The 25,629-nt window shown below is 49.2% G+C and overlaps 1 protein-coding gene and 1 pseudogene across 9 annotated transcripts in view; one reads left to right on the top strand and one right to left on the bottom strand.

Moving 5' to 3' along the window:
* The window catches only part of IQANK1 (IQ motif and ankyrin repeat containing 1), a 54,379-nt gene that overhangs the window by 10,693 nt on the left and 18,057 nt on the right, over positions 1-25,629 (bottom strand). For 6 of the 9 annotated variants that reach the window (XR_010127314.1, XM_063669200.1, XM_054497880.2 and 3 more), the window contains exons 1-4: positions 6,495-7,088; positions 6,144-6,308; positions 5,866-6,057; positions 5,627-5,752 (exon numbers count right to left, since the gene is read on the bottom strand). Coding sequence is in view for 8 of the 9 variants with exons in the window: in XM_063669200.1 (XP_063525270.1) it covers positions 5,627-5,752; positions 5,866-6,057; positions 6,144-6,308; positions 6,495-6,953 (942 nt within the window). In the remaining variant the exon portion in view is untranslated. Of the gene's footprint in view, positions 1-5,626; positions 5,753-5,865; positions 6,058-6,143; positions 6,309-6,494; positions 7,089-25,629 lie in introns of those variants that run through there. The other 3 variants (XM_063669206.1, XM_063669201.1, XM_063669202.1) reach the window with 3 other exon arrangements.
* Positions 17,560-19,381, top strand: LOC129042886 (SREBP regulating gene protein-like; annotated as a pseudogene).

The following is a 25,629-nucleotide window of genomic DNA, read 5'->3' as shown; positions in this document are numbered from 1 at the left end:
GAGCCACACTTTGATTTGTGCAATATTCTGTATGTCATTTGTAATTAAAAAGGAAAGTCTGAAGATGTATAAAATCAAGGAGTGGCTAAAATGGGAGAAGGGATGAATGGATAACTAGATAAATAGGATGGAAGAATGAACAGACATATGAATGAGGCAATGATTTTGTAACTTAAAAGAAATTGTGATACTCATTTAAAATAATAATAGCTACCATTTCTTGAGAACTGACTCTGCGCCAGGAATTGTGCCAAGGAATTTCATTCATTATCTCATGAATCTTCAAAAAGCTGTTATTAGTCCCATTTCTGAATATATGGAAACAGGTTCAAATAAGCTTCAGAACTTGCCAAAGTTCTGTCTGTAAGTGGAAGAACTGGAGTAGATGGAAAATGAATGAAGAGAGAAAATAAAAGGATAATATAATGAGTGAACTTACCAGTGTCTTAATGAATAGGCAATAAAGAATGAATGAGTAAATTAATGAATTAAACTATAAGAGAATGAAGATTAGATTAATTGAATGAACTGATTAAATGATGAACTGATACATGAAAAATTAATAGATGAATGAGTGTAAAGAATGGATAAATGAGATAAGCAAATGGTTAGTTGAGCAACTGGATGGATGAATTGATGGACGAATTCATTGTTCAACAAAATGTTTCAGTGCCTATCATGGTCAACCAGTATTGGGGCATACGATTAAGGGGTGAACGAGACACAGTCCTTCTTTGCTTTCTCATAATTTCTGTCAAGTAAACTGCATGAATGTGTGTATGAATGGATGAATGGATGAATGGATGTCTGAATGAATAGTAGATAAATAAGTGAATAATTATTTAAACATGGTGTAAGGGTGGAATGGGCACATTAATGAGTGGATAGTTTATAAGTTTATATATAAGTTTGTAAGTTCATAAATTTATATATAAGCTTATAAATTTATCTATAAGTTTATAAATAAATGACTCATGGCTGGGCATGGTGGCTCACACCTGTAATCCCAGCACTTTGGGAGGCCGAGGCAGGCAGCTCACCTGAGGTCAGGAGTTCGAAACCAGCTGGCCAACATGGCAAAACCCCGTCTCTACTTAGCATACAAAAAAACGAATTAGGTGGGCTTGGTGGCGCATGCCTGTAGTCCCAGCTACTCTGGAGGCTGAGGCAGGAGAACCGCATAAACCCGGGAGGCAGAGGTTGCAGTGAGACTGCGCCACTGCCCTCCAGCCTGGGCGACAGAGCAAGACTCCATCTCTAAATAAATAAATAAATGACTTATAAGTTAATAAGATAATTATGAATTGATGAAAGCACAAACCAATACTGGGGTGAGATGGGTGAAGTGGGTGAATGTATGGAAACAATGATCGATGAATGATGGAGAGATGGCGATGGGACAACGTGGTTCAGCTCTTCTGTATCATCGCTGATATTCCGTCTACTTGTCTCATCAATTATTGAGAGAGAGAGATGGCAAAATCGCCTGCTACCATTGTGGTTCTCTTTATTTCTCCTTGTAGTTCTCATAGTTTTTGCTTCATGCATTTTGAAGCCCTGTTAGTAGCTGCATAAACATTTAGGATTTTTATGTCCTCATGATGAATTCCTACATTTGTCATTATTAAATGATTCTTTTATCCTTAGTAACATACTTTTTTTCTGAAATCTACTTGATGTTAATACAGTTACTTCAGCGTCCTGTTTAGTGTTATCTTGGCATATTTGTTTTTATCATTTTAATTTTCACCTATTTGTGCTTTTACATTTAAAGTTTGTTTCTTATAGGTAGAACATAGTTAGCTACATTTTTTTTAATCCAAAATGACAATCCATCTTTTTATTTTTTATTTTTTTTTGAGACGGAGTCTCGCTCTGTCACCCAGGCTGGAGTGCAGTGGCGGGATATTGGCTCACTGCAAGCTCCGCCTCCCGGGTTCACGCCATTCTCCTGCCTCAGCCTCCGAAGCAGCTGAAACTACATGCGCCCGCCACGACACCTGGCTAATTTTTTTTGTATTTTTAGTAGAGACGGGGTTTCACTGTGTTAGCCAGGATGGTCTCGATCTCCTGACCTCGTGATCCGCCCGCCTCAGCCTCCCAAAGTGCTGGGATTACAGGTGTGAGCCACCGTGCCCAGCCCTGCTCAATTTTTTTCAACCTTCTTTTTCTCTGTTTCATTTTGGATAGTTTCTATTGCTATATCTTCAGATTAACTAATTTTCTTCAGTGTCTAATCTGCATCTTCCATTAATCCCATCCAGTGTATCAATGTATTTTTCATCTCAGACGTTGCAGTTTTCATCTCTAGAAGTTTAGGAATGTGTGTGTGTGTGTGTGTGTGTGTGTGTGTGTGTAATACAGCTATAGTTTTTTATTTTTGAGGTGGAATCTCACTCTGCCAGCCAGGCTGAAGCCCAGTTGGCGCGATCTCAGCTCACTGCAACCTCTGCCTCCCGAGTTCAAGCACTTCTCCTTCCTCAGCCTCCTAAATAGCTGGGATTACAGGTGCCCACCACCACGCCCAGCAGCTAATTTTTGTATTTTTAGTAGAGATGGGGTTTCACCATGTTGGCCAGGCTGGTCTCGAACTCCTGACCTTGTGATCTGCCCGCCTCGGCCTCCCAAAGTGCTGGGATGACAGGTGTGAGCCAGAGCGCCTGGCCTCAGCTATAATAACTTTTAATGTTCTTGTCTACTAATTCCATCTCCTCTGTCATCCCTGAGTCTGTTTTGATTGATTTTCCTCTTCACTCTGGGTCATTTTTCGTGTGTGTGTGTGTGTGTGTGTGTGTGTGTGTGTGTGTGTGTTTTAGCATGCCTGATAATTTAACTAAATTTTTATTTTGAATTTTTATTTTGATTTACATGAAATTACAAAAATAGTAGAGTTCCCATATACCCTTAACAAGCTCCCCCAATGATGATTTCTTACATAATTACAGTACAACATACAAACTATGATACTGACATAGTACAATCTACAGGGCTCACAGTGGATTTCAACTACTTCACATCTACTCGTGTGTGTGTGTGTATCATTACAATTTTCTCACATGTGCAGTTTTGTGTTAACAACCATCGTAATCAAGATACAGGACTGTCCTGGCACCCCAAGGGTCTCTTGTGCTACTCCTGCCCAGTCGGCCCCATCTCTCCCCCATTTTCCTGTCCCCACTCCCATTTGTAACCCCTGCAGCCCTCGGATCTGTCCTCCGTCTCCACAGTGTTGTCATGTGAATGTGTTACATGAATGGAGCACGCAGTCTGTGCCGTTCTCCCCCACTCTATGAAGCTCCCTTCCAGTTTCTCCACGTTGCTAGTTGTTGCATGGATCATGTGTTCACACCGTTTTATTGCCAAGCATGTTTCGTGGCAGGAATGCACCAAGCTAGTGGAGCCACTCGCTTCCTGGAGGATATCTGAGTCGTTTCCCCTTTTTGGCTATTGTAAATAAAGCTGCTGTGAACATTTGTGTACACATTTTTGTGTGGACCTAGTTTTCCTTTTACTGGAGCAAATGTCTAGGAGTCTGATGCTGTGTTACATGGTAAATGTGTTCGCTTTTTAAGAAACCACCTGCCTATTTGCAAGAGCGGCTATACTGTGCTGTGTCCCCCCAGCGAGGTGTGGCAGGGCCAGCTTCCCCACATCCCTGCCCTCGTTCGGCCCCAGCACTAGTTTGACCTGGGCTGTCCTGGGAGGTGTGAGCTGGTATGCAACACCTCCTCAGGTGTTCATCTGCCATCATTAGATCCTCTTTGGTGAAATTTCTCTTCATGTCTTTGCTCATTTTATACCTAGATTGTATGTTTTATCGTTGTGATGTGAGTTTTTTCTATGTTCTAGATACATGTCCCTTGTCAGATGCGTGGTTCACAAACGTTTGCTCCTGCCTGTGCCTTATTTTCTTCTTGACAGATCTTTTACAAAGCAAACATTTTACATTCTGATGAAGTGCCGTTTATCAATGTGGTTTTTTTGTTTGTTTGTTTTTTGGATTGTGCTTTTTGTGTCATGTCCAAGAATCCCTCCAAGTCCTAGGCCCCAAAGATTTTTCTCCTATGTGTTCTAAAACTTTTGTAGTTTTACCCTTTACATTTAAATCTATAATCCACTTTGAGTTAATTTTTTACAGGTGTGTGGTTCAGGTCCACACTAACCCCTTTGCCTGTGGATGGCCAATGCTCCAGCACCATGGAGTGAACACACGGTCCCCTGGCACCCAAGGGCTCCCACAGCACCCCCAGCTGCTGCCCTTCTCAGCTCTCCGGGCCACCATGCCCCAGGCAGCAGGTCTGCTGGACACCCCAGCACCGCTGACTCCCACTTGCACCTCTGGACGCCTCACCGTATCCTCAGCCCCTCCCTAAGCCCACCATGTCGGCCCTGCCCCTCCCCTCCAGCCCAGGAAGAAGGACCCTTTTGCAGACAAGGAGAAAGAACAGAGGGGCAGGACAGGCTCCCAGGCAGCACCTACAGGAGGAGAGTCTGGGGGTTGGTCCCTAGCTGGGCAAAGACTCTGGCAGCAGTCCAGTGGATGCACCTCCCAGGTGTCTGCCGTGGGCCCGAGGCAGAACCCAGACTCCAGGCAGCACCTCCAGATTTGTGTGGGATGTGGGGTGAGGTTAGGAGTGGGGTTACTGAGATGGGAGAGGGACTGGGGTTCAAATTAAGTTGATTTAAATGAAACTAAGGCAGGCGAGGTTCGTGGTCTGGTTTTCCAGCCACTGCTCCAACAGGCGGAGTCAGCCTCACCCCACCCCACTTCTGGGCCTAGGACAAGTCCAGGCATTGTGTCTCCAGCCTGGCCCAGGGCAGACCCTTTTTTTTTTTTTTTTGAGTCTCACTCTGTTGCCCAGGCTGGAGTGCAGTGGCTCAATCTAGGTTCACTGCAATCTCCGCCTCCCAGGTTCAAACGATTCTCCTGCCTCAGCCTCCCAAGTAGCTGGGACTACAGGCGTGCGCCACGACGCCCACCTAATTTTTGTATTTTCAGTAGAGATGGTGTTTCACCATGTTGGCCAGGATGGTCTCAAACTCCTGAGCTGAAGTGATCCACCCGCCTCAGTCGCCCAAAGTGCTGAGATTACAGGCGTGAGCCATCAGGCCTGGCCAGACAGCCGGACTGTCCTTTCTAACATAGCCCAAAGGCTCTAGGCAGGAGCTCTGTGGCTGGGCTGTGTGGCTCAAGTTCTCCGGAAAACCGATGTGCTGACAGTGAGGGGACCGATGGGTGGGCCCCGTGCTGCCCCCAGTGCTGTGAGCTCTGCCAACCCTGGAATCACCAGCCTCAGTTTCTCCATCAGTAATACCACTTCCTCAGGCAAAGCATGGAAGGAAATGACACAAAACCTGACACCAAAGGCATTCACAAAATAGGAGTCGCTGCCACTTCCATTGCAGACTGACAAGGTTTTAAAGTCAGGACTTCCAGGAAGGGAATGGGGCACGGCAGGGCTAGGAAACCGCTCTAGCAGGCCACTCAGGCTTCTGACAGCTTTCAGAGACAGAGCCGGTCGGGTGAGCCTTCCCTGCCTGGGTGTGCACCTGCCAGACTCACACCTGCCTGGCCCACAACTCCCGGGCCCACACCTCCCGGGGTCCACACCTCCGGGGTCCACACCTGCTCAGGGGTGCTCCCGTCCTCTGCGTACACCCGGGGGTCTGCTCCGAGCTTCAGAAGCACCTCCACAGCTGCCAGGTGGCCCCCAAAGGCTGCACGGTACAGCGGCGTCCGACCGAAAGCGCCCTGCAAGACGGGCCCCCTGAGCAAGATCCAGGCCTTGCCCCTGGGGGAAGGAGGCCCCCGAGGGCCCTGGACCTCGCCCCTCAGCGCTGCGGCGCGCAGCCCACGGCGCCCACCTTGCTGTTGGGGCTGGCGCCGAGCTCGGCCAGCAGCTGGATGGCCAGGGGCTGCCCGCCCGCGGCCGCCTCCGACAGCGGCGTGTTCCCGTGGCCGTCCTCGCACTCCACCAGAGCCACGCGTCGCTGCAGCCGCCGCGCCTTGCCCGCCTCGTCATGGCCCACGCCCTCGCGGGTCAGCAGCTGCTCCACCTGCGCCGCCCGCCGCGGTCACCGCTCCCCGCTCCTCCCACCCCAACCCCACCCCCCGCCCTCGCCCTCCTCCCGGCCCCGCTGACCTCCTTCAGCACCGCCCGGATCTCTCCCACGTCCCCGTCGAAGGCGGCGTCCAGCAGGCGGCGGCGACGCTGCAGCTCCTCCCGCCGCTCCCGCTGCGCCGCCTCCTCCTGCTCGCGCAGCCGCCGCGCGGCCTCCCGCTCCCGGCGCACCAGAGCCAGGTGGGCCTGGGAGGCGCCCGCCGAAGTCACCGCCCGCTCCGCGCCACCGCCCCGAGCCCCGAGGCCACGGTCCACGCCTCTGAGGTCGGAGCCCAGCCCGAGCTTCACCCCCCACCCCACGCACCCTGCTTCGCCATTTCCTCCTCCTGCCTCCCGCCCTGGCCCCCGGGGGTGGCGGCCGCCCGTCCTCACCTCCCTCTGCAGCTTCTCCATCTGCTCCAGGTACTCCCGGCGCTCCTCCCGGCGGCGGGCGAGCTCCCTCCTGGCCCGGAGCTGCCGGAAGGCGCCCTGGATCGCTCTGGCCGCTCGGTCCTCGGCCGGCCCTGGGATGGGGAGAGGCTCACGGGGGCGCGTTCTCGCCTCCAGCCGCGCCTGCCGCGCCCCCGCCCCCACAGAAGGACCCAAACGGCTCTCAAAGCCCCCAGCGCGGCCGAGCCGGGGTTCCCGCCCGCAGAGGCCGCACGAGGAGGCTGCGCGAAAGCCCGGGACGCGGAGAGGACGCGGGTCTGCGGGAACCTCCCCCGCCCCACGCCTCCGGGGATCCTGCGAGCCCCGCCGAGCCCGCAGCTCGGGAGCCGGGAGGAACGGTGAGGAAGCGGTGCTGTGCCCCGCGGGACTCCCTTCCCCGAAAGCCGAAGGCCCCTCCTGCATCCAGGCCCCAGCGAGCGAAGGCTGGGCTGAGCGGGGAGGCCCCAGGCCTGGGAGGGCTCATCACAGCCCCGCTGAACTCAGAAGAGGGCGCGGAGCCCAGGGTCCCAGAGGGAGCTCCGTCCTCTCCGGCTCGGCCTCGCCCTCGCCCCACCGCGGCTGCAACAGAGCGCTGAGCCCGAGCCTGGAGCCGCCTCGCAGGGAGGAGGGGGCGGAGGAGAGGTCGTCGGGCCCAGCCCTGCCCTTAGTGGCCTGGGGAAGTCCGGGCACCACTCAGCCTCCCCGGCCTGAGCCCCATGCTCTAACGTGGAACGATACTGGCAGCTTTCTAAGAGTCTAGCAATGGGGCGCCTGTGGCGCTTCTGCCACAGTGAAGGCTCAGCGTGCGCCCCGTGGGTGTGACTTGTACCAGGGCACGGGTGGCCAGGCGAGACTGTCGGGCCACGCGGGTACCCAGCAGGAAGCCACAGCTGTGCAGAAGGCCACGGGAACCCAGGCCAGAAGCAAGCAGGCAGCTCAGCTGGGTCTCCACAGGTGCGCCCGCTGGGGAGCCAAGTACTATGATTCCCACAACCAGGCTCCCCGGGAGCAAGGACAGAATGGCGGGATAAGGCGAGACTGGGAGACGAGGAAGGCCCTGCAGGCCCAGGGCACGGACCGGAGCAGCCAGCGGGGCAGGGTGGAGAGCTGAGTGCATGTGGGAAAATCACAGCGAAGGAGAATAAAGGGAGAGTCGCCGTCAGGAGGGCGGGACACCGAGTGGCAGTGGACAGAGATAATACAGTCATAACAATAACGTGCGTCTAGGATGCAGAGACTGACAATACAAAGAGCAAACACTCACGATAAAACCCAGGAAATCCTGAAATGAATCTTAAGACAAAAGGGGGGAAAATCCCAGAAAACAAAGGGCATCAGACACAACTCGGTGAAGTTGAGCCTCAAAACAAAATGTTTTTCAAGCACCCGAGGAGAAAAAGCAAAGCACCTATGACAGGAAAGTCCGGCTCTCCTGAGGCTTTTTTCTTTTTGAGACAGGGTCTCACTCTCACCCAGGATGCAGCACAGTGGCACAATCTCTGCTCACTGCTGCTCCCACTTCCCCCGTTCCGGCAGTCCTCCCACCTCAAACTCGGAGTAGCTGGGACCACAGGCACACGCCTGTGCACCACGCCCACCTCCTAAGGCTTTTTACAGAAACACTAAATGTTAGAAGAAAATGAAGCAGTGTCCACAAAATTCTGCAGGGAAAACAGTAGGCCAGGAAGAGTATTTGGTTCTGCAGCAGAGATGGCAGGGCAGGAGGTGCAGCCTTCCCAGTGACAGCAAGAGAGAAGACAGACGAAATCAAAGTGTTTTTTAAACACGTGTCTGACGGCATTCAAAGCTACTGAGGAAATGAAGAATGCGGTCTCCAGAACAGTACAGCAGGGTGGTCCCAACACCAGGCAGGTGGGCCTGGCCTGGCTCGGAGCAAAGGGTCAGCTGCTCAGCAGAGGACGGGCCAAGGGACAGACCTGCATTTAGAGCACTGGGTATGGCTTGGGTTTAGGGTTGCCAGATTTAGCTAATAAACAGGATGCAATTTGGGGGACATACACTGAATAAATTATTCCTGTTTATCTGAAATTCAAATCTAGGCCAAGTGCGGTGGCCTTGTGATCCCAGCAAATTGGGAGGCTGAGATGGGAGGATCACTTGAGCCCAGGAGTTTGAGGCCAGCCTGGACAACGTGGTGAGACCCTGTCTCTCTTTTAAAATATATATATAGGGCCAAGTGCAATGGCTCACATCTGTAATCCCAACACTTTGAGAGGCTAAGGTGGGAGGATCACTTGAGTCCAGAAATTCAAGACCAGCCTGGGCCACGTAGGGAGATCCCTGTCTCTACAAATAACTAAAAATTAGCTGGGTGCGGTGGCACGCATCTGTAGTCCCAGTTACTCAGGAGGCTGAGATGGGAAGATGGCTTGAGCCCAGGTCAATGCTGCAGTGGGCCATGATCATGCCACTGCACTCCAGCCTGGACAACAGAGCAAGACCCTGTCTCAGTAAAATATATATATTTTTATATTATACATATAGAATATGTATATATGAGAAATTCAAATTTAAATGGATGTCCCGGTTTCTGGGAGCCCTGTTTTATCTGGTAGCCCTATTTGGGTCAGAATCACAACCTTCACAAAATAAAATAACCCTTATGGGAACAGGGGGGGGCCCAGCTCCAAAGAGTGACAGCAAACAGTCAAAGTCATCTTCATTTGCAGATGATGCACATAAAAATCCAAAAGAACTCATCACAAATGATTATCATCAATAAGCAATCTTGGGAAGGTTCTGAATATAACCTCATACTCACAAAGTGTATTTCTGTACACAAGCAACAAAAAGAAAATTTAATATATTTAATTAGCATCAAAAAACTATCATATACTTGGATTAAGCCCACAAAATAAACGTCAGTGAGTCCATAGTGATAGAAATAAAGGATTAAATACACACTAGAGGGAGTGGAGGGAAAGTAGAATCCCATCAATGGGTGCAGGAGGGGGCAGGGAAGGAGCAGATTCCCATTGGGCACACAAGAAGTGCAGCGGCTGCAGCTGACAGCTGCCGACGTATGTCCACCGACGCATGTTTCAGTGGGCAGGGGTTTGAAGAGAAGCAGAATTTCTCTTGTTTCAATATATCTCTCCCAAGGTAAGTATCAACCACGAAAGGAAAACATAGTACATTTACAAAGGAGAAACCTGGCGGAAACCCCCCCACGAAGTGATCGAGGGCAACGTCACAAGCAGTGAGACGTTCCCGCACCGTAAGCCCCATGACATGATGTACGTCAAAAACACAACATCATTTCTGCTTTATTTTATTTTTAATTTTTAGAAACAGAGTCTCAGCCGGGCACAGTGGCTCACACCTGTAACCCCAGCACTTTGGGAGTCCGAGGCAGGTGGGTCACCTGATGTCAGGAGTTTGAGACCAACCTGGCTGACATGGTGAAACCCTGTCTCTACTAAAAGTACAAAAATTAGCTGGGTGTGGTGGCGGCGCCTGTAATCCAGCTACATGGGAGGCTGAGGCATGAAGAATCACTTGAACCCGGGAGGTGGAGGTTGCAGTGAGCCAAGATCGAGCCACTGCACTCCAGCGGGGTGACAGAGCAAGACACTGTCTCAAAAAAAAAAAAAAAAAAAAAAAAATGCCAGGCACGGTGTCTCACACCTGTAATCCCAGCACTTTGGGAGGCCAAGGCGGGCGGATCACGAGGTCAGGAGATCGAGACCATCCTGGATAACATGGTGAAACCCCGTCTCTACTAAACATACAAGAAAAAATTAGGCAGGCATGGTGGTGGGCGCCTGTAGTCCCAGCTACTCAAGAGGCTGAGGCAGGAGAATGGCGTGAACCCGGGAGGCAGAGCTTGCAGTGAGCCAAGATGGCGCCACTGCACTCCAGCCTGGGCGACAGAGCAAGACTCCGTCTCACAAAAAAAAAAAAAAAAAAAAAAGGGTCTCGCTCCGTCCTCCAGGCTGGAGTGCAGTGGCTCGATCTTGGCTCGCTGTAGCCTCAGCCTCCTGAGTAGCCAAGACCACAGGTCCACACCACCACATCCAGATTCATTCTTCCAATAGTCAAGGTCACGAAAGAAAAGTCATGACTATAGGAACAGTCACAGACTGCAGGTAACTATGCAGAAACAGCAAATAAATGCAATATGGCATCCTGGAAAAACCGGTGAAATTTGAGAAGGTCTTTAGTTAATGTTTTTATGCTAGTGTTGACCTCCTGATTCTGATCCTTGTACTGTCCCTATGTAAGACGTTAACCTTAGAGGAAGCTGGGTAAGTTACACATCTATGGAAAATCCCCATACTAATTCTGTTACTTTTCTGCGAGACCAAAACTACTTGAAAATAAAAAGGGAAACAATTGTCAAATACTAGGATTAAATCTGACAAAGATGCACACAAGATCTCTATACACATGAGCGAACACACACACACACCCATAAAACATTTCTGAAGAGCACTAAGACAAAACAAAACAAAAGGAGAGATATACCATATTCATAGATTGAGTGGACACTGCTGTAGAGGTGACACTCTCCGCACATTGAGCTATAGGGTCAACGAAATCCTAATGAAGGTCACCCAGCAGGGCTGTTTTGCTTTGTTTGTACGAAAATTGACCAAGGGATTCTGGAATATATCTGCGAAAGAGCCAAGAATGGCAAATAATTCAAAGAAGAATTCGGTGAGAGGACTTGCTCTTCTTGATATTAGGACCTCATGTCGGTGAAGACAGTGCGATGTTCTCACACGGAGACCAGTGGCCGTGGGTTCAGAAACAGCCCCCAGGCATGTGGGCGCTTCCTGGCCAGGGGGCCTACAGAGCCATGGGAAATAGAGATTTCAGTCAGTGGTGGGGTCCAATCAGAAACCTGTATGAGGAGAGGGAGGACAGGTGTCTGCTACTTTACCCCATTCACAACAGGCAATTCCAGATGGACTGGTGATCGCACGGGAAGGCAAAACCATAAAGCTTGTAGAAGATCACATGGGAGAACAGCTTCAGGAACTTGGAGTTGGAAAGATTTATTTCAGAGACCACCACAAAAAAATACCCAAAAGAAAACATGTTAAAATCAGTAAGTTCTTTTTTTTTTTTTTTTTCCTTTTTTTGTGAGACAGAGTCTTGCTCCATTGCCTAGGCTGGAGTGCAGTGGCTTGATCCTGGCTCACTGCAACCTCCACCTCCCGGATTCAAGCGATCCTCCTGCCTCAGCCTCACAAGTAGCTGGGATTACAAGTGCCCACCACCACGCCTGGCTAATTTTTGTATTTTTAATAGAGATAGGGTTTCGCCACGTTGGCCAGGCTTGTCTTGAACTCCTGACCTCAGGTGATCCACCCACCTAAGCCTCCCAAAGTGCTGGGATTACAGGCATGAGCCACAGTGCCCAGCAAAAATCCGTTAGTTCTATTCACGAGAAGACACCATTGAAAGTAAAAATGCCAGTGAGTGGGAGAAGGTATCTGCAATCCATGTAACTGACAAAAGGTTTGTATTCCGAATATATTGGGAAATACTACAAAGCCGTAAGAAAAAAGGCAGCAGCACGATAGAGAACTAGTAACATACCTGAATGCACACAAAAGCCTACCCAGGTGCCCAATAAATATATGGAAATGTGATTAATCTCATTAGTTACCAGGGAAATCCAATCTAAAACCTCACCTAATACCACGCACAACGGCTAGAGAGAGGCTGCTACTACTCACTGGAGGCTTGCAGAACACCGGTCCCCACACTGCTGTGGGGAGGGAAATCAGAACACCCACTTCAGCGGACGGCTTGGCACACCTGTGCCTCAGCAACCTTTCTCCCAGGTACGTGCCCCCAAAAATGCATGGATGTGTGCACCAGGAGACATGTGCAAGAAAATCCATGCTAGTATTATTTTTAAAACCAAAATCTACAAATAATCCAAACGTCTACCAGCAGTAGAATGAATCAGTAATGTTATATGCACATGACAGACACCTAAACAGCCATGAACATGAACCACAGCTGCATAAAACAAGGGATGACTTTTAAAATATGTACTTTATATATCACAAAGGAAAAGACTACTAAAGCATGTCAAAATGTGAAACTTCTGCTTATCTAAAAATAACATACCAAAAGTGAAAAACCATATAAACTTGGAAAAGAAATTTGCAACACATAAACCTGTTAAAGAACTTCTGCATATGTCAAAGAAACAGGTAAGTAATCCATACAGCAATGGGCAGACAGATGAACGGGCATTTCCCAGAAGAGGAAAACGGATTGGCTGATAAACCTTTGAAAACATATTCCATGAAATGAAGACTAAAATTACCATAGAGGCCCATTTCATATCCAGTAATTTTGCAAAATGTAAAGATAGACATTCTCAGATTGGGTGAGGATGACAGGATTATATATAATCATAAATATATGATTTTTTTTTTTTTTGAGACAAGGTCTTACTCTGTCTCCCAGGCTGGAGTGCAGTGGTGTGATCCTGGCTCACTGCAACCTCGGCCTCCAGGATTCAAGTGATTCTCCCACCTCAGCCTCCCAAGTAGCTGGGATTACAGGCGTGCACCACCATGCCTGGCTAACTTTTGTATTTTTTGCTAGAGACGGAGTTTTACCATGTTGGCCAGGCTGGTCTTGAACTCCTGACCTCAAGGGATCTGCCCGCCTTAGCCTCCCAAAGTGCTGGGATTACAGACATGAGCCAACAAACCCGGCGCGGCTATATGTATGATTCTTGAAATTTTTATTTTATTTTTTATTTTTTGAAAATTATATTTTAAAAGTAAGGGAATGGTGAAAACATTTGTAAGAGTGGATTCATCTGCAGGGAGGAGTGGAGTTAGGTGGGGATGCAATAGTGTTGGTGACATGCGAGCTCTTACATTCTATTGTCCTAAGGCATATATATTACATATGTTCTTTTGTACACAATTTTTAAAAGAGATTTTTATGCATCCAGCAATTCCTTGAGCTTCACTAGTTTATTTTCATTTGTTAAATTTAACATTTTATTTTTAAAATGAAATGTATAAAATATCTCTGCTGTTACAACATTCTCTCTCTCCATCTCTTTCTGCCTCTTCATAATTATGGAAATTTACCCCTGTAAAAATGGAGAGAGAAATATTTGGATTATTCATCAAATGTTTGCACATTTGTTATTTCTTTTTTCAGTTTTGTTTCGTTTTTTTTTTTTTAGAAACAGGGTCTTGCTTTGTTGCTGAGGCTGGACTGCAGTGGTGCCATCACCGCTCACTGCAGCCTTGATCTCCCCAGGCTCAGGTGATCCACCCACCTCAGTCTCCTGAGGAGCTGGGACTACAGGCACTAATTTTTTTTTTTTTTTTTTTTTTTTTTTTTTTTGTAGAGACGGAGTCTCACCATGTTGCCCAGGCTGGTCTCAAACTCCTGGGCTCAAGTGATCCTCCCACCTCAACTTCCCAGAGTGCTGGGGTTTAAGGTGGGAGCCACTGCGCCTGGTCTGCACATTTATTTCTGAATACTGGAGTACTGGAATATTGGATGATTTGTGATCTGCAGCTTTTTCCTTTGATTTGGGGGCGTTGCTTACAGGTTGTATGAGTCAGGTTTTGTTCGTTTTTTTTCTGCTACCCAGTAGCTGTCCACCTTTCCTGCGCAGGTGGAATGCTCTGCCGCCGAGTCCCTCTGGCGGGCCCTCCATAGAAGTGCGTGTTTCCTGTCTCCATTCTCTGACTGCTGAGAGTATCAGAGGAACATAGAACTTTAAACAAAGGCACGGCCCTTGAAGGAGAATCACCCTTCTATTCCCAGATCAGCTAAATATTTTTAAATTCCCAAATCAAAGCTTGAGGGACTTTCTGTGACTCTGTTGAAATGAATTATCATATCTTGTATAACAAAAAATTACCAGTTTAAGTCCCCACTGTATTCATATGTTAAAAGAGGGATAACCACTCTGCCTGCCTCTAGGGCTTGTGGATTTTGTTTCTGTTTGGAGGATCACTTGGCTAATGTGTTAGTCTGTTTCTGCATTGCTACAACGGAACACCTGAGACTGGGTAATTTATAAAGAGAAGAGGTTTACTTGGCTCACGGTTCTGCAGGCTGCACAAGCATGGCACCTGCATCTGCTCAGCTTCTGGGGAGGCCTCAGGAAGCCTTTACTCATGGTAGAAGGTAAAGGAGAAGCAGGTGTGCCACATGGCAAGTGGCAGAGCAAGATGGATGCCAGGCTGTTTAACCAACCAGCTCTCGTGCGAGCTTGTGAGCTCACAGAGAACTCATTACGGTGAGGAGGGCAGCAAACCATTCATGAGAGATCCGCCCCCATGACGCAAACATCTCCCACCAGGCCCCACTTTTGACACTGGGGATCACATTTCAATATGAGATTTGGAGGGGACCAAACCATATCAGCTAATAAATATAAAATACTTAGAGCAGGGTCTCACACACAATAAGCATTCAACAGATGTTAACTACCATTATCATATTCTTACCATCATTATAAGAAAAGCCAGGCCGGGCACAGTGGCTCATGCCTGTAATCCCAGCACTTTGGGAGGCCGAGGCGGGCAGATCACGAGGTCAGGACTTTGAGACCAGCCTGGCTAACATGGTGAAACCCTGTCTCTACTAAAAATACAAAAATTAGCCAGGCATGGTGGCGGGCGCCTGTAATCCCAGCTACTTGGGAGGCTGAGGCAGGAGAATCTACTGAACCAGGAGGCAGAGGTTGCAGTGAGCTGAGATCGCATCACTGCACTCCAGTCTGGGTGACAGAGCAAGACTCAGTTTTAAGAAAAGGAAAAGAAAGGGAAAAGGAAAAGGAAAAGAAAACAAAGGAAAGGAAAGAAAAGAGGGAGGGTCATGAACTTCCTACCACAACAGGCTGTCAGAGAAAATACAGCATCATGAGGGGATTGCGTAGACTAATTGCACAGTCTGAGACTTCATTCTCCAGTTTTATTTCAATAGAAAATGGTGGTTTTGGGGAATGCCTAGGTCATTGTCAGCTTAATCAGAAGGTGACTCCCTTTGCAGCTGCTGTTTCAAGTGTGTTCTCCTTAATGAAACAAATCAATACAATTTACCACCTGTTATGCAGTGACTGATCTGGTAAATATTTTTTCCTTCCTCAATCAACATTCACCAGAAGCAAGTTGCCCCTCCGTGGAAGTGGCATCAGCATATCTTCCCATTTTGTCATGTCCACAGGGAGCTTGGTGGTCTCAACACCCCTGAGATGATCCTGACAGTGCAGTACGCTGACGAGGGCACAGGGATAGGACCTGGGAAGCTTTTGGAAGCAGTGGATGCCCTGGCTGCCTAGTGAGATGTGCATGCCTGGCAGATGGGCACAGCTGGCCACACAGAGCCTGGCTCCTGAGTAAAGCTCTGAACACCCAGCCGTCTACACTGTGGTCCTCAAACTTTCTTTTCGTTTCTTTTCCCTCCCTCCCTCCCTCTCTCCCTCCCTTCCTTCCTTCCTTCCTTTACATGGAGTTCCACTCCTGTTGCCCAGGCTGGAGTGCAATGGCGTGATCTCGGCTCACTGCAACCACTGCCTTCTGGGTTCAAGCGATTCTCCCACCTCAGCCTCCCGAGTAGCTGGGATTACAGGCGCCGGCCACCACGCCTGGTGTATTTCTATGCTGACATCTAAAGTTTTCCCTAACAAGTTTAAATAGTTACAAAGGATCAGATTTCTGGTATATTGATACATTTTAAAGTAAACTCTTACTTTACCAATGGGATACAAATACCATAAATGATTGGACACCCATAATCACACTTTTTAGACACACACAAGCTCTACAATAAGTAGAAATGATATACTGTGTTACTCTCCTTGAAATACAATATCTAGCCCACTCTTCTTTATATCTGTCCTATAGAATGTATACATCATATATGTTAGGATATATTTCTATCCTAATATATGTTATGCTTTTTATTGCAGATCCTTTAACACTTCCTGCAAAAAAAACCTGAGATTTATTTTCTTTTGAAATTTAATTTTTAAAACCTTGCATATAGCTATAAGGCTCCATGTTTATGGGCTGGAGTGTAGTGGCATGATCTCAGAGCACTGCAGCCTCGACCTCCCTGGGCTCAAGCGATCCTCCTACCTCAGCCTCCGGAGTAGCTGGCACTACAGGCAGCTAATGCTTTTTCAAAAATGGTTTTGGTAGAGCTGGGGTCTTACTATGTTGCCCACGTTGGTCTCGAACTCCTGGGCCGAAGCGATCCTCCCGCATAGGCCTCCTAAAGTGCTGGGATTACAGGTGTGAGTTACCCCGCCAGGCCGAGTTGTCATTATGGCTGTCAGTATGTAATTGTTCAAAAACAGATAAATATATTACAAGATTTGGACACATGAAAAACAAAAGTTGGGTCAGAAAGGCAGAAGCAGTGGAGCCGACGGGGTCTGAGTCGGAGGCATGGTGCCCGCGCGCAGCTTCCCGGGGCCGGAGCGGCGGGCAGGGGCCGGGCGTCTCCGGGACTCCCAGGGGAGACGGGAGGCCGTTCCGCCACAAGGCTGGCGCGGGGCCCCGGGGGTAAAGCGTGGCGGGGGGTGGGGGGAGCTGGAGGAGCAGGGCGCCCGCGGGAGATGCTCCGGGTCCCTTCTCTGGCGCGCGGCCCCGGGGACGGCTCCACCTCTAGCCCCACCCGGCTCTGCGCCCCAGGAGTCTCCGCTTCGCGCTCTCCTGCTCCTGGTGAAACCCGCATTGACGCAGTGGTTCAGGCTGGGTCGTCGGGGCGGCGTGAGCCACCATGCAATCCCTACAATTTTAAATATTTAAATGTAGTAAGTTTTCTGTTTCCTGACTGTACTCTGATAGATGCAGTACTTGGCACCAGAACGTGCCAGGAGACAGACCCTAAAAGATACAGTTGTGCCACTGATTTGGTTGTGTTCCTGTCCTTGTCCTCACCTGTGGTTGACAAGAAAGCCAGGCTCCCTGGGCTCTCAGGTGCGCAGGACTTGCCCTCCCAGCCTTCCCCACGGGAGCCACTGCCCCTTGGGGTGGCTCCAGACAAGGGCGACATCATGCGCTTTCAGGGCCCACAGAACACTGATTTTGGTGAGTGCCAAATTCTGGGGCCCCAAAACACCATGGTGGTCCACCAGTCAAAGTGGCAGCTGACGGTCAGGGATCATGCAACTGTGGTCCAAGTTCATCTCGGGCTGGGCCTGGGATCATGCAACTGTGGTCCAAGTTCATCTCGGGCTGGGTCAGGGATCATGCAACTGTGGTCCAAGTTCATCTCGGGCTGGGCCTGGGATCATGCAACTGTGGTCCAAGTTCATCTCGGGCTGGGTCAGGGATCATGCAACTGTGGTCCAGGTTCATCTCGGGCTGGGTCAGGGATCATGCAACTGTGGTCCAAGTTCATCTTGGGCTGGGCCTGGGATCATGCAACTGTAGTCCAAATTCATCTCGGGCTGGGTCAGGGATCATGCAACTGTGGTCCAAGTTCATCTCGGGCTGGGTCAGGGATCATGCAACTGTGGTCCAAGTTCATCTCGGGCTGGGTCAGGGATCATGCAACTGTGGTCCAAGTTCATCTCGGGCTGGGCCTGGGATCATGCAACTGTGGTCCAAGTTCATCTCGGGCTGGGCCTGGGATCATGCAACTGTGGTCCAAGTTCATCTCGGGCTGGGCCTGGGATCATGCAACTGTGGTCCAAGTTCATCTCAGGCTGGGCCTGGGAGTTCTGCAGAGCCTGCCTGTGGTCACTTTGCAAGCTCCTGAGTGTGTAGCTAAAAAGACATCCCAGAAACCGGAGGCATTCTCACAGGGTTATGGCCTGCGACCCACAGGGTTATGGCTGTCATGGTATTAAAAGTTAAATGGAAGCCCTGCAATTTTTCTTTCCTACCAGGTTAATGAACTCAAATCTGCATGTCTGGTGAAAATGCCGAGGTTAGTGCTACACCCAAAAGATGTGAACGATGCAGGGCTGGTTATCTCCAGCACAGCCCCCACCTGACTCCCTAGCTGGACGAGGCGGAAGGCGGGCATCCTTGGAGAATGTCTGTGGATTTTCACAAAGCTCAGCAGGTGGCTATTACAACTGCACCTGCTGCTACAGATGTGATATATTTTCCAGAGCAAATCAACATGACCCCTGGCACCTGGAGTGAGCCATTGGCCTGGAAAATGCTTTTCTCCCTATAATAATTCACAAGGATGGGGCTGCTGGGCATGTGGGGCCCTTGCCCAGGCTATCCTCATCCATGTCCTCAGCAGCACCTTCAGGCAGGAAGAGTGGAAGTGAGACATAGGACTCTCCTCCAGGTTCAAGACCATGACCAGCCCAGCAAGTGGAAAGTGCAGGTTAACCTGGGCAGTAGCAGTCGCCTGAGGAATCAGTGCCAGAACTCTGTGCAAGGGAAGCTCCTCATCGTGGATGAACCAGGCTATGTTTGTGAGAGGAGGGATTTGCTGGTGCAGGGCTGTAACGTCCGCATCCCTAGTGTGAAGCAGTGCTGCTGTGATGGCTGCTGGCCATGTCTCTTGCTGCCTGCAGCCCAGCCAGGAGCTTCTCCTGGAGCATCGTGGTATTCCAGAACCTCTTCATGGCAGTCGAAGATCAGTATTGAGTCATGTCCAGCCAAATGCAGGACCTCATCCCAGGGCCTCATCCCACCGACCGGGACCCCATCGCAAAGAATTGCTATGGAGAAAGCCCACCGGAGCTCTTCCCGGCATGGTGGGTGCAGCGGTTGCTCTCCAGCTTGGGCGAGGAGCTCGTCTCCTGGGGCCCAGCTGCAGCACTCAGGCCAGGCCATGGGAAGAAGACAAAGGCAGCGCAGGGAAACCTTGGCTTTGACCACCTCTCGTGTTGTCATCTTTGGCCTCTGTGAAGCAGCTTGGAAACTCCAGCTGGTCCCATCGGGGAAGGAAGAAACCACAGTGAGGCTCCAGCAGTGCTGGTTCTTGGAGGACTGGATGCTGGGACCTGCACAGGGACCTGTGACTCATGTTTGTCGGGGGCCCGGTGTCACTGCCAGTTTTCATCCAGGCCCCTTCACTGTAAAATTATTTATTGGATTCCTTTGGAGTGGGAAAATTATAATGTTTTATGTAGGAGAATGCCTTGTCATTCCAGCTGAAAATGTTCAAGGAAAGTATTTTTGTTGTTCTTGTGTTCTCAAGTTTCATGAGTTAAATCATCCCTTCACCCAGATAAAATGTTTCATCTTTTTTTTTTTTTTTTTGAGATGGAGTTTCGCTCTTGTTGCCCAGGCTGGAGGGCAATGGCGCATTCTCGGCTCACCACAACCTCCGCCTCCCAGGTTCAAGCAGTTCTCCTGCCTCAGGCTTCTGAGTAGCTAGGACTACAGGCATGCGCCACCATGCCTGGGTAATTTTGTATTTTTAGTAGAGATGGAGTTTCTCCACGTTGGTCAGGCCGGCCTTGAACTCTTGACCTCAGGTGATCCACCTGCCTTGGCCTCCCAAAGTGCTGGGATTTTAGGCGTGAGCCACTGCGCCCAACCTGTTTTGTCTTGTAGAACATGAAAAATAATAATTTGCAAGGATAACCAGAAACAGTTTACTTTTACATAATAGGGCTGACGAAACACCCTCACATTCTTATCTCACTGCTGGGTCAGTGCTACCTCTCTCTGAGGTAATCTAACCCAGAGACCTTTATTGTCTTCACCTCCACAAGCATGAACTGATACACTATATTGGTGAATTTATCCTGATTGGACTAAATGAACACAGAGTAGCAAATACCTTGGATGCCTGAGTAAGAAATGACATTTTAATGAAGCCATGAAAATTCAGGGTCCTACAATGTCAGTGAAGTTTCTAGGAATCCAATAGCCTGGGGCATGTTAGAATATCGCCTAAAAGATGAAATACACCAGGCACAATGGCCTGTAAAATCCCGGCTACTCAAAAGGCTGAGGTGGGAGAATTGCTTGAGCCCAGGAGTTCTAGGCTGCAGTGAGCTATGATCATGCCACTCCAGAGTGCGTGACACAGTGAGACACCATCTCTAAAAAAAAATTTTAAGATGAAAGACACATTGTGGCCAGGCGCAGTGGCTCACGCCTGTAATCCCAGCACTTTGGGAGGCCGAGGTGGGCGGATCACGAGGTCAGGAGATCGAGACCATCCTGGATAACATGGTGAAACCCCGTCTCTACTAAAAATACAAAAAATTAGCCGGGCGTGGTGGCGTGTGCCTGTAGTCCCAGCTACTCGGGAGGCTGAGACGGAAGAATGGCGTGAACCCGGGAGGCGGAGCTTGCAGTGAGCTGAGCTCGTGCCACTGCACTCCAGCCTGGGAGACAGAGCGAGACTCCGTCTCAAAAAAAAAAAAAAAAAACAAAGACACATTGTGTACCTCACACTACCTGCCACTATAAACCGGGCATATCTGCAGGCCTATGTGCTTTTTCACAGGTGACACTGGAGCCCTGCAACCCGTTCACCAAGTAGTTCATGGTCTGCTGGCTTTGAGTTGGCCCCCGGGCAAGAAAAGGCTCTGCAGTAAGACCAGCACTCAATGCCACCCGCTTCACCACTTGAGCCCTATGACCCAATAGATCAGTGACACTCAGACTGTCAGTTGCACATATGAATACTGTTTGAAGCTTCTGGAGAAACCCAGTAAGAAAATCACAGCACAGAACCCCAGAGGTTTTTTTTTGTTTTGTTTTGTTTTGAGACAGAGTCTCGCTCTGTCCCCCAGGCTGGAGTACAGTGGCACAATCTCAGCTCGCTGCAAGCTCCTCCTTCCGGGTTCACACCATTCTCCCGCCTCAGCCTCCTGAGTAGCTGGGACTACAGGTGCCTGCCACCACGCCCAGCTAATTTTTTGTATTTTCAGTAGAGACGGGGTTTCACCATGTTAGCCAGGATGGTCTCGATCTCCTGACCTCATGATCCACCTGCCTCAGCCTCCCAAAGTGCTGGGATTACAGGCGTGAGCCACCACGCCCGGCCAACCCTAGAGTTTTAGAGCAAAGTCATGCCCTCATCTGCATAAAACTTTTTTTTTTAGACAGGGTCCTATTCTGTCACCCAGGCCGGAGGGCAGTATTGCAATCACAGCTCACTGCAGCCTTGACCTCCCAAGGCTCAAGCAGTCCTCTTGTCTCAGACTCCCAAGTGGCTAGGACTAAAAGTGTGCACCACCACACCCAAAACTATTTTTTTTTTTTTAATTTTTTTAGTAGAGACACTGTCTCACTGTGTTGCCCAGGCTGGTCTGAAACTCCTGGGCTCAAGCAATCCTCCTGCCTCAGCTTCCCAAAGTGCTGAGATTACAGGTGTGAGCCTAAGCTATTCTTCTTTTGAGAAAAAAACTCTGGTTTGCTATGGGGCCCTGGCAAGCACTGATGCCTAACCACAAGACACCCAATAACTACACCATTTGCGATAGTCATCATGAACCGATGGTACCAGACCCACCAAGCCATGAGGTTGGGCATGTGTACCAGCAATTCATCATCGAATGAAGATGAAACATAAGAAACTGGATGTGCAAAGGTCCTGGCAGCTCAGATGCCTGTGACACGGGGTGCTCCTCCATCACCTCCTCCCTCTTAATCCACACCAATGGCATCATGGGAAGCTCCTCATGGTCACCTGACTGACAAGGAAAGAAAAGCAGCCCTGGTTCTTAGACAGTCCCTCGTGGTGTACTGAGCTTCAGCCTTAAGTCAGGAGTGTGCCTGGCAATGAGAAGCAGTTTGAGCTGTGAATTTTGTTGTCCACTTTGTCGGGACTAAGAGATCCATGGAAGAAAATATTGACTTTGTTCCTGGTGGTAGTTAATGGTTTGGCTAGATAACAAAAAAAGCAGGCTTGGGAGATTGGTAAGAAGCATATCTGGGAAAGAGGATGTGGGTGCACAGCACAGAAGGTGAAGATGTTGTTCACCTTTGTAAATGTCCACCAGAGTCATGCATTTTGGGGAGACGTACCAAGAGGGATCATCAGGAGGATGACGCCATGCACTGTGGATGGCAGTCATGCTTTCCAGCCACCTTCATGCTTTATCAAGGAGCAGCAGCAGAGATGGGGGCTTTGCATGGGCTCTACAACATAGATCTTCCTCCCCCCAAGGCTGCCACCACTGAATGCTGAAACTTCCAGCAGCAGAGATGGACACTGAGCCCCCAGCATGGCTCCACTTCTGGGGACTCAGCCACCTGCCAGCAGGCTGACCACACTGAACCCTTTCCATCATGAAGAGGCACTGTGTGTCCTCACTGGAGGAATGGATTCTAGATATGAATTTGTTCTCGACTGCAATGATGTTGCCCATGCCACCATGAGTTTATAAAATATTTATTCCGGCCAGGCACAGTGGCTCACACCTGTAATCCCAGCACTTTGGGAGGCCAAGGCGGGCAGATCACTTGAGGTAAAGAGTTTGAGATCAGCCTGGCCAACATGATGAAACCCCATCTCTACTAAAAATACAAAAATTAGCCTGGCGTGGTGGCAGGCGCCTGTAATCCCAGCTACTTAGGAGGCTGAGGCACAAGAATTGCTTGAACCTGGGAGGCGGAGGTTGCAGTGAGCCAAGATCACGTCATTGTACTCCAGTCTAGGGACAGAGCAAGACTCCATCTCAATAAATAAATAAAATAAAATATTTATTCCACATCATGGTAACATATACAACGTTGATGCTAAGGAACTTATTTTCCAGCTAACTTCTTTCCCATGGAAAGCACTGGTCTTGCTAGGTATCCTGGCTCAAGAGGAGCTGGCGTGACAGAATGTTTAGTGGCCTTAAGACCTGGTCGCAGTGCCAGTTGGGAGATTGTATCCTGAGAATATATCATTGTATCTTATGGGATGCAATATATGCTTTGAATCAGTGACTGATTTATGGTGCTATGGGGGAAAGCTCTATAATAGTCCCGGCTATCCTTGCTCCTGGTATTCACGCCTTGTGTAATTCCTCCCCCTTGAGTGTGGGTGGGACCTGTGACTTGCTTCTAACCAAGAGAACACAGCGAAGGTAATGGGATGTGATGTCCATCATTCCTGTAATTACGTTACATAAGATTGCTACCCGGCTGGGCACGGTGGCTCACACCTGTAATCCCAGCACTTTGGGAGGCCAAGGCAGGCGGATCATGAGGTCAGGAGATCAAGACCATCCTGGCTAATGCGGTGAAACCCCATCTCTACTAAAAATACAAAAAAATTAGCCGGGCATAGTGGTGGGCACCTGTAGTCCAAGCTGCTCAGGAGGCTGAGGCAGGAGAATGTCTTGAACCCAGGAGGCGGAGCTTGCAGTGAGCTGAGATCGGGCCACTGCACTCCAGCCTAGGCGACAGAGCAAGACTCCATCTCAAAAAAATAATAATAATAAAAAATAAGATTGCTACCTTTGTCTTGATGGCAGACTCTCTCCCCTGCAGGCTTTGATGAATTAAGCTGCCATGTTGCAAGATGTCCTAGGCAGAGGCTCATGTAGCAAAACTGACATCTAGCAAGACATGGGGGCCCCTCAGCCCAACCGCCTGCAAGGAACTGAATTTCATCAACATGCACGGGAGCTTGCAGGCGCATCCTTCCCCAGTCGATCCTTGAGATGAGAATGCAGCCCTGGCTGAAACACCTTGGCATTAGCCTTGTGAGAGGTGCTGAGCCAGAGGATCCATTTAGACTGTGCCAGGACTCCTGACCCACAGAAACGGCCGGATGATAAGATAGTCATGAAGTTTGTGGTTACCTGTTAAGCAACAATGGCTCCTGAGGGGCAGACAAAGCAGCAGCAGCCATTGTCATGGCCCCTCCCCACACTGTTGCAAGCCCCTCCCGCTCTGGCTGAAGTGACTTCCAGGGATTTAAAGAGCTGGTGCCTTTTTTCCCTCTTAATTTTTCTCTTTTTCTCTTCTTAGGAGCCAAACATGAAAGGCTAGGACATTCGAAACAACTGTATGTACTGGGGAAATTAGAAAGTGACCATAAATGCCAAAGAAAGGCTCAGAAGAGTCCCAGAAAGACCTTAAGTTTATACCCCAGCTGAGCCTTGGAAAGAGACAGCCTACAACAAACAGTAGAAAAGAAAAGAAAACAAACAAAACCCAGCAAACCCTGGGGAAGGAGGAGAGTCTGATTTCCAGAGTTACCACATTATTAGATTCAAATGTCCAGTTTTCAACAGAAGTTCACAAGGCATACAAAGAAACAGGAAAGTACAGCCAATTCAAAGCAAAACAAAAATAAATCAACAGAAACTATCTCTGAAAAGCTGGGAGCGGTGGCTCACACCTATAATCCCAGCACTTTGGGAGGCCGAGGCAGGCAGATCACCTGAGGTCAGGAGTTCGAGACCAGCCTGGCCAACACGGTGAAACCCCCGTCTCTACTAAAAATACAAAAATTAGCCGGGTATGGTGGAGGGTGCCTGTAATCTCAGCTACTTGGGAGGTTGAGGCAGAAGAATCACTTGAAACCGGGAGGCAGAGGTTGCAGTGAGCTGAGATCACACCACTGCACTCCAGCCTGGGAGAAAGAGCAAGACTCCGTCTCAAAAAAAAAAAAAAAAAGGAACTTTCCCTAAAAATAACCTTGATGGCATGGCTACTAGACAAAGACTTTAAAACAATTACCTTAAAGAACTCAAGCACTAAAGGAAGACATGGAAGAAGTCAAGAAAATAATGTATGAATGAAATGGAAATATTAACAAAAAGGCCAGGTGTGGTGGCTCACACCTGTAATCCCAGCACCTTGGGAGGCTGAGGTAGGTAGGTCACTTGACCCCAGGAGTTGAAGACCAGCCTGGGCAACATAGCAAAACCCTGTCTCTGCAAGAAATAAAAACAAAAACAAAAACAAAAATTAGCCAGGCATGGTGGCACACACCTGTAGTCCCAGATACTCAGGAGGCTGAGGAGGGTGGATTGCTTAAGCCCAGAAGGTCAAGGTTGCAGTGAGCTGCGACTGTGCCACTGCACTCCAGCCTGGGTGACAGAGTGAGACCCTGTCTCAAAAAAAAAAAAAAAAAAAAATGAACAGAGACTAAGGGACCTGTGGGACACCATCAAACGGGCCAACATATATATTTTAGGTACCTCAGAAAGAGAAGAAAGAGAAAGGGGCAGAGAGAATACAGTCATGCATCA

This window comes from Pongo pygmaeus, chromosome 7 (assembly GCF_028885625.2).
Source record: "Pongo pygmaeus isolate AG05252 chromosome 7, NHGRI_mPonPyg2-v2.0_pri, whole genome shotgun sequence".
In the NCBI taxonomy this organism is placed as follows: domain Eukaryota; kingdom Metazoa; phylum Chordata; class Mammalia; order Primates; family Hominidae; genus Pongo; species Pongo pygmaeus.
Note: the sequence above shows the minus strand (reverse complement) of the source record. Positions and strands in the feature narration are given on the sequence as shown.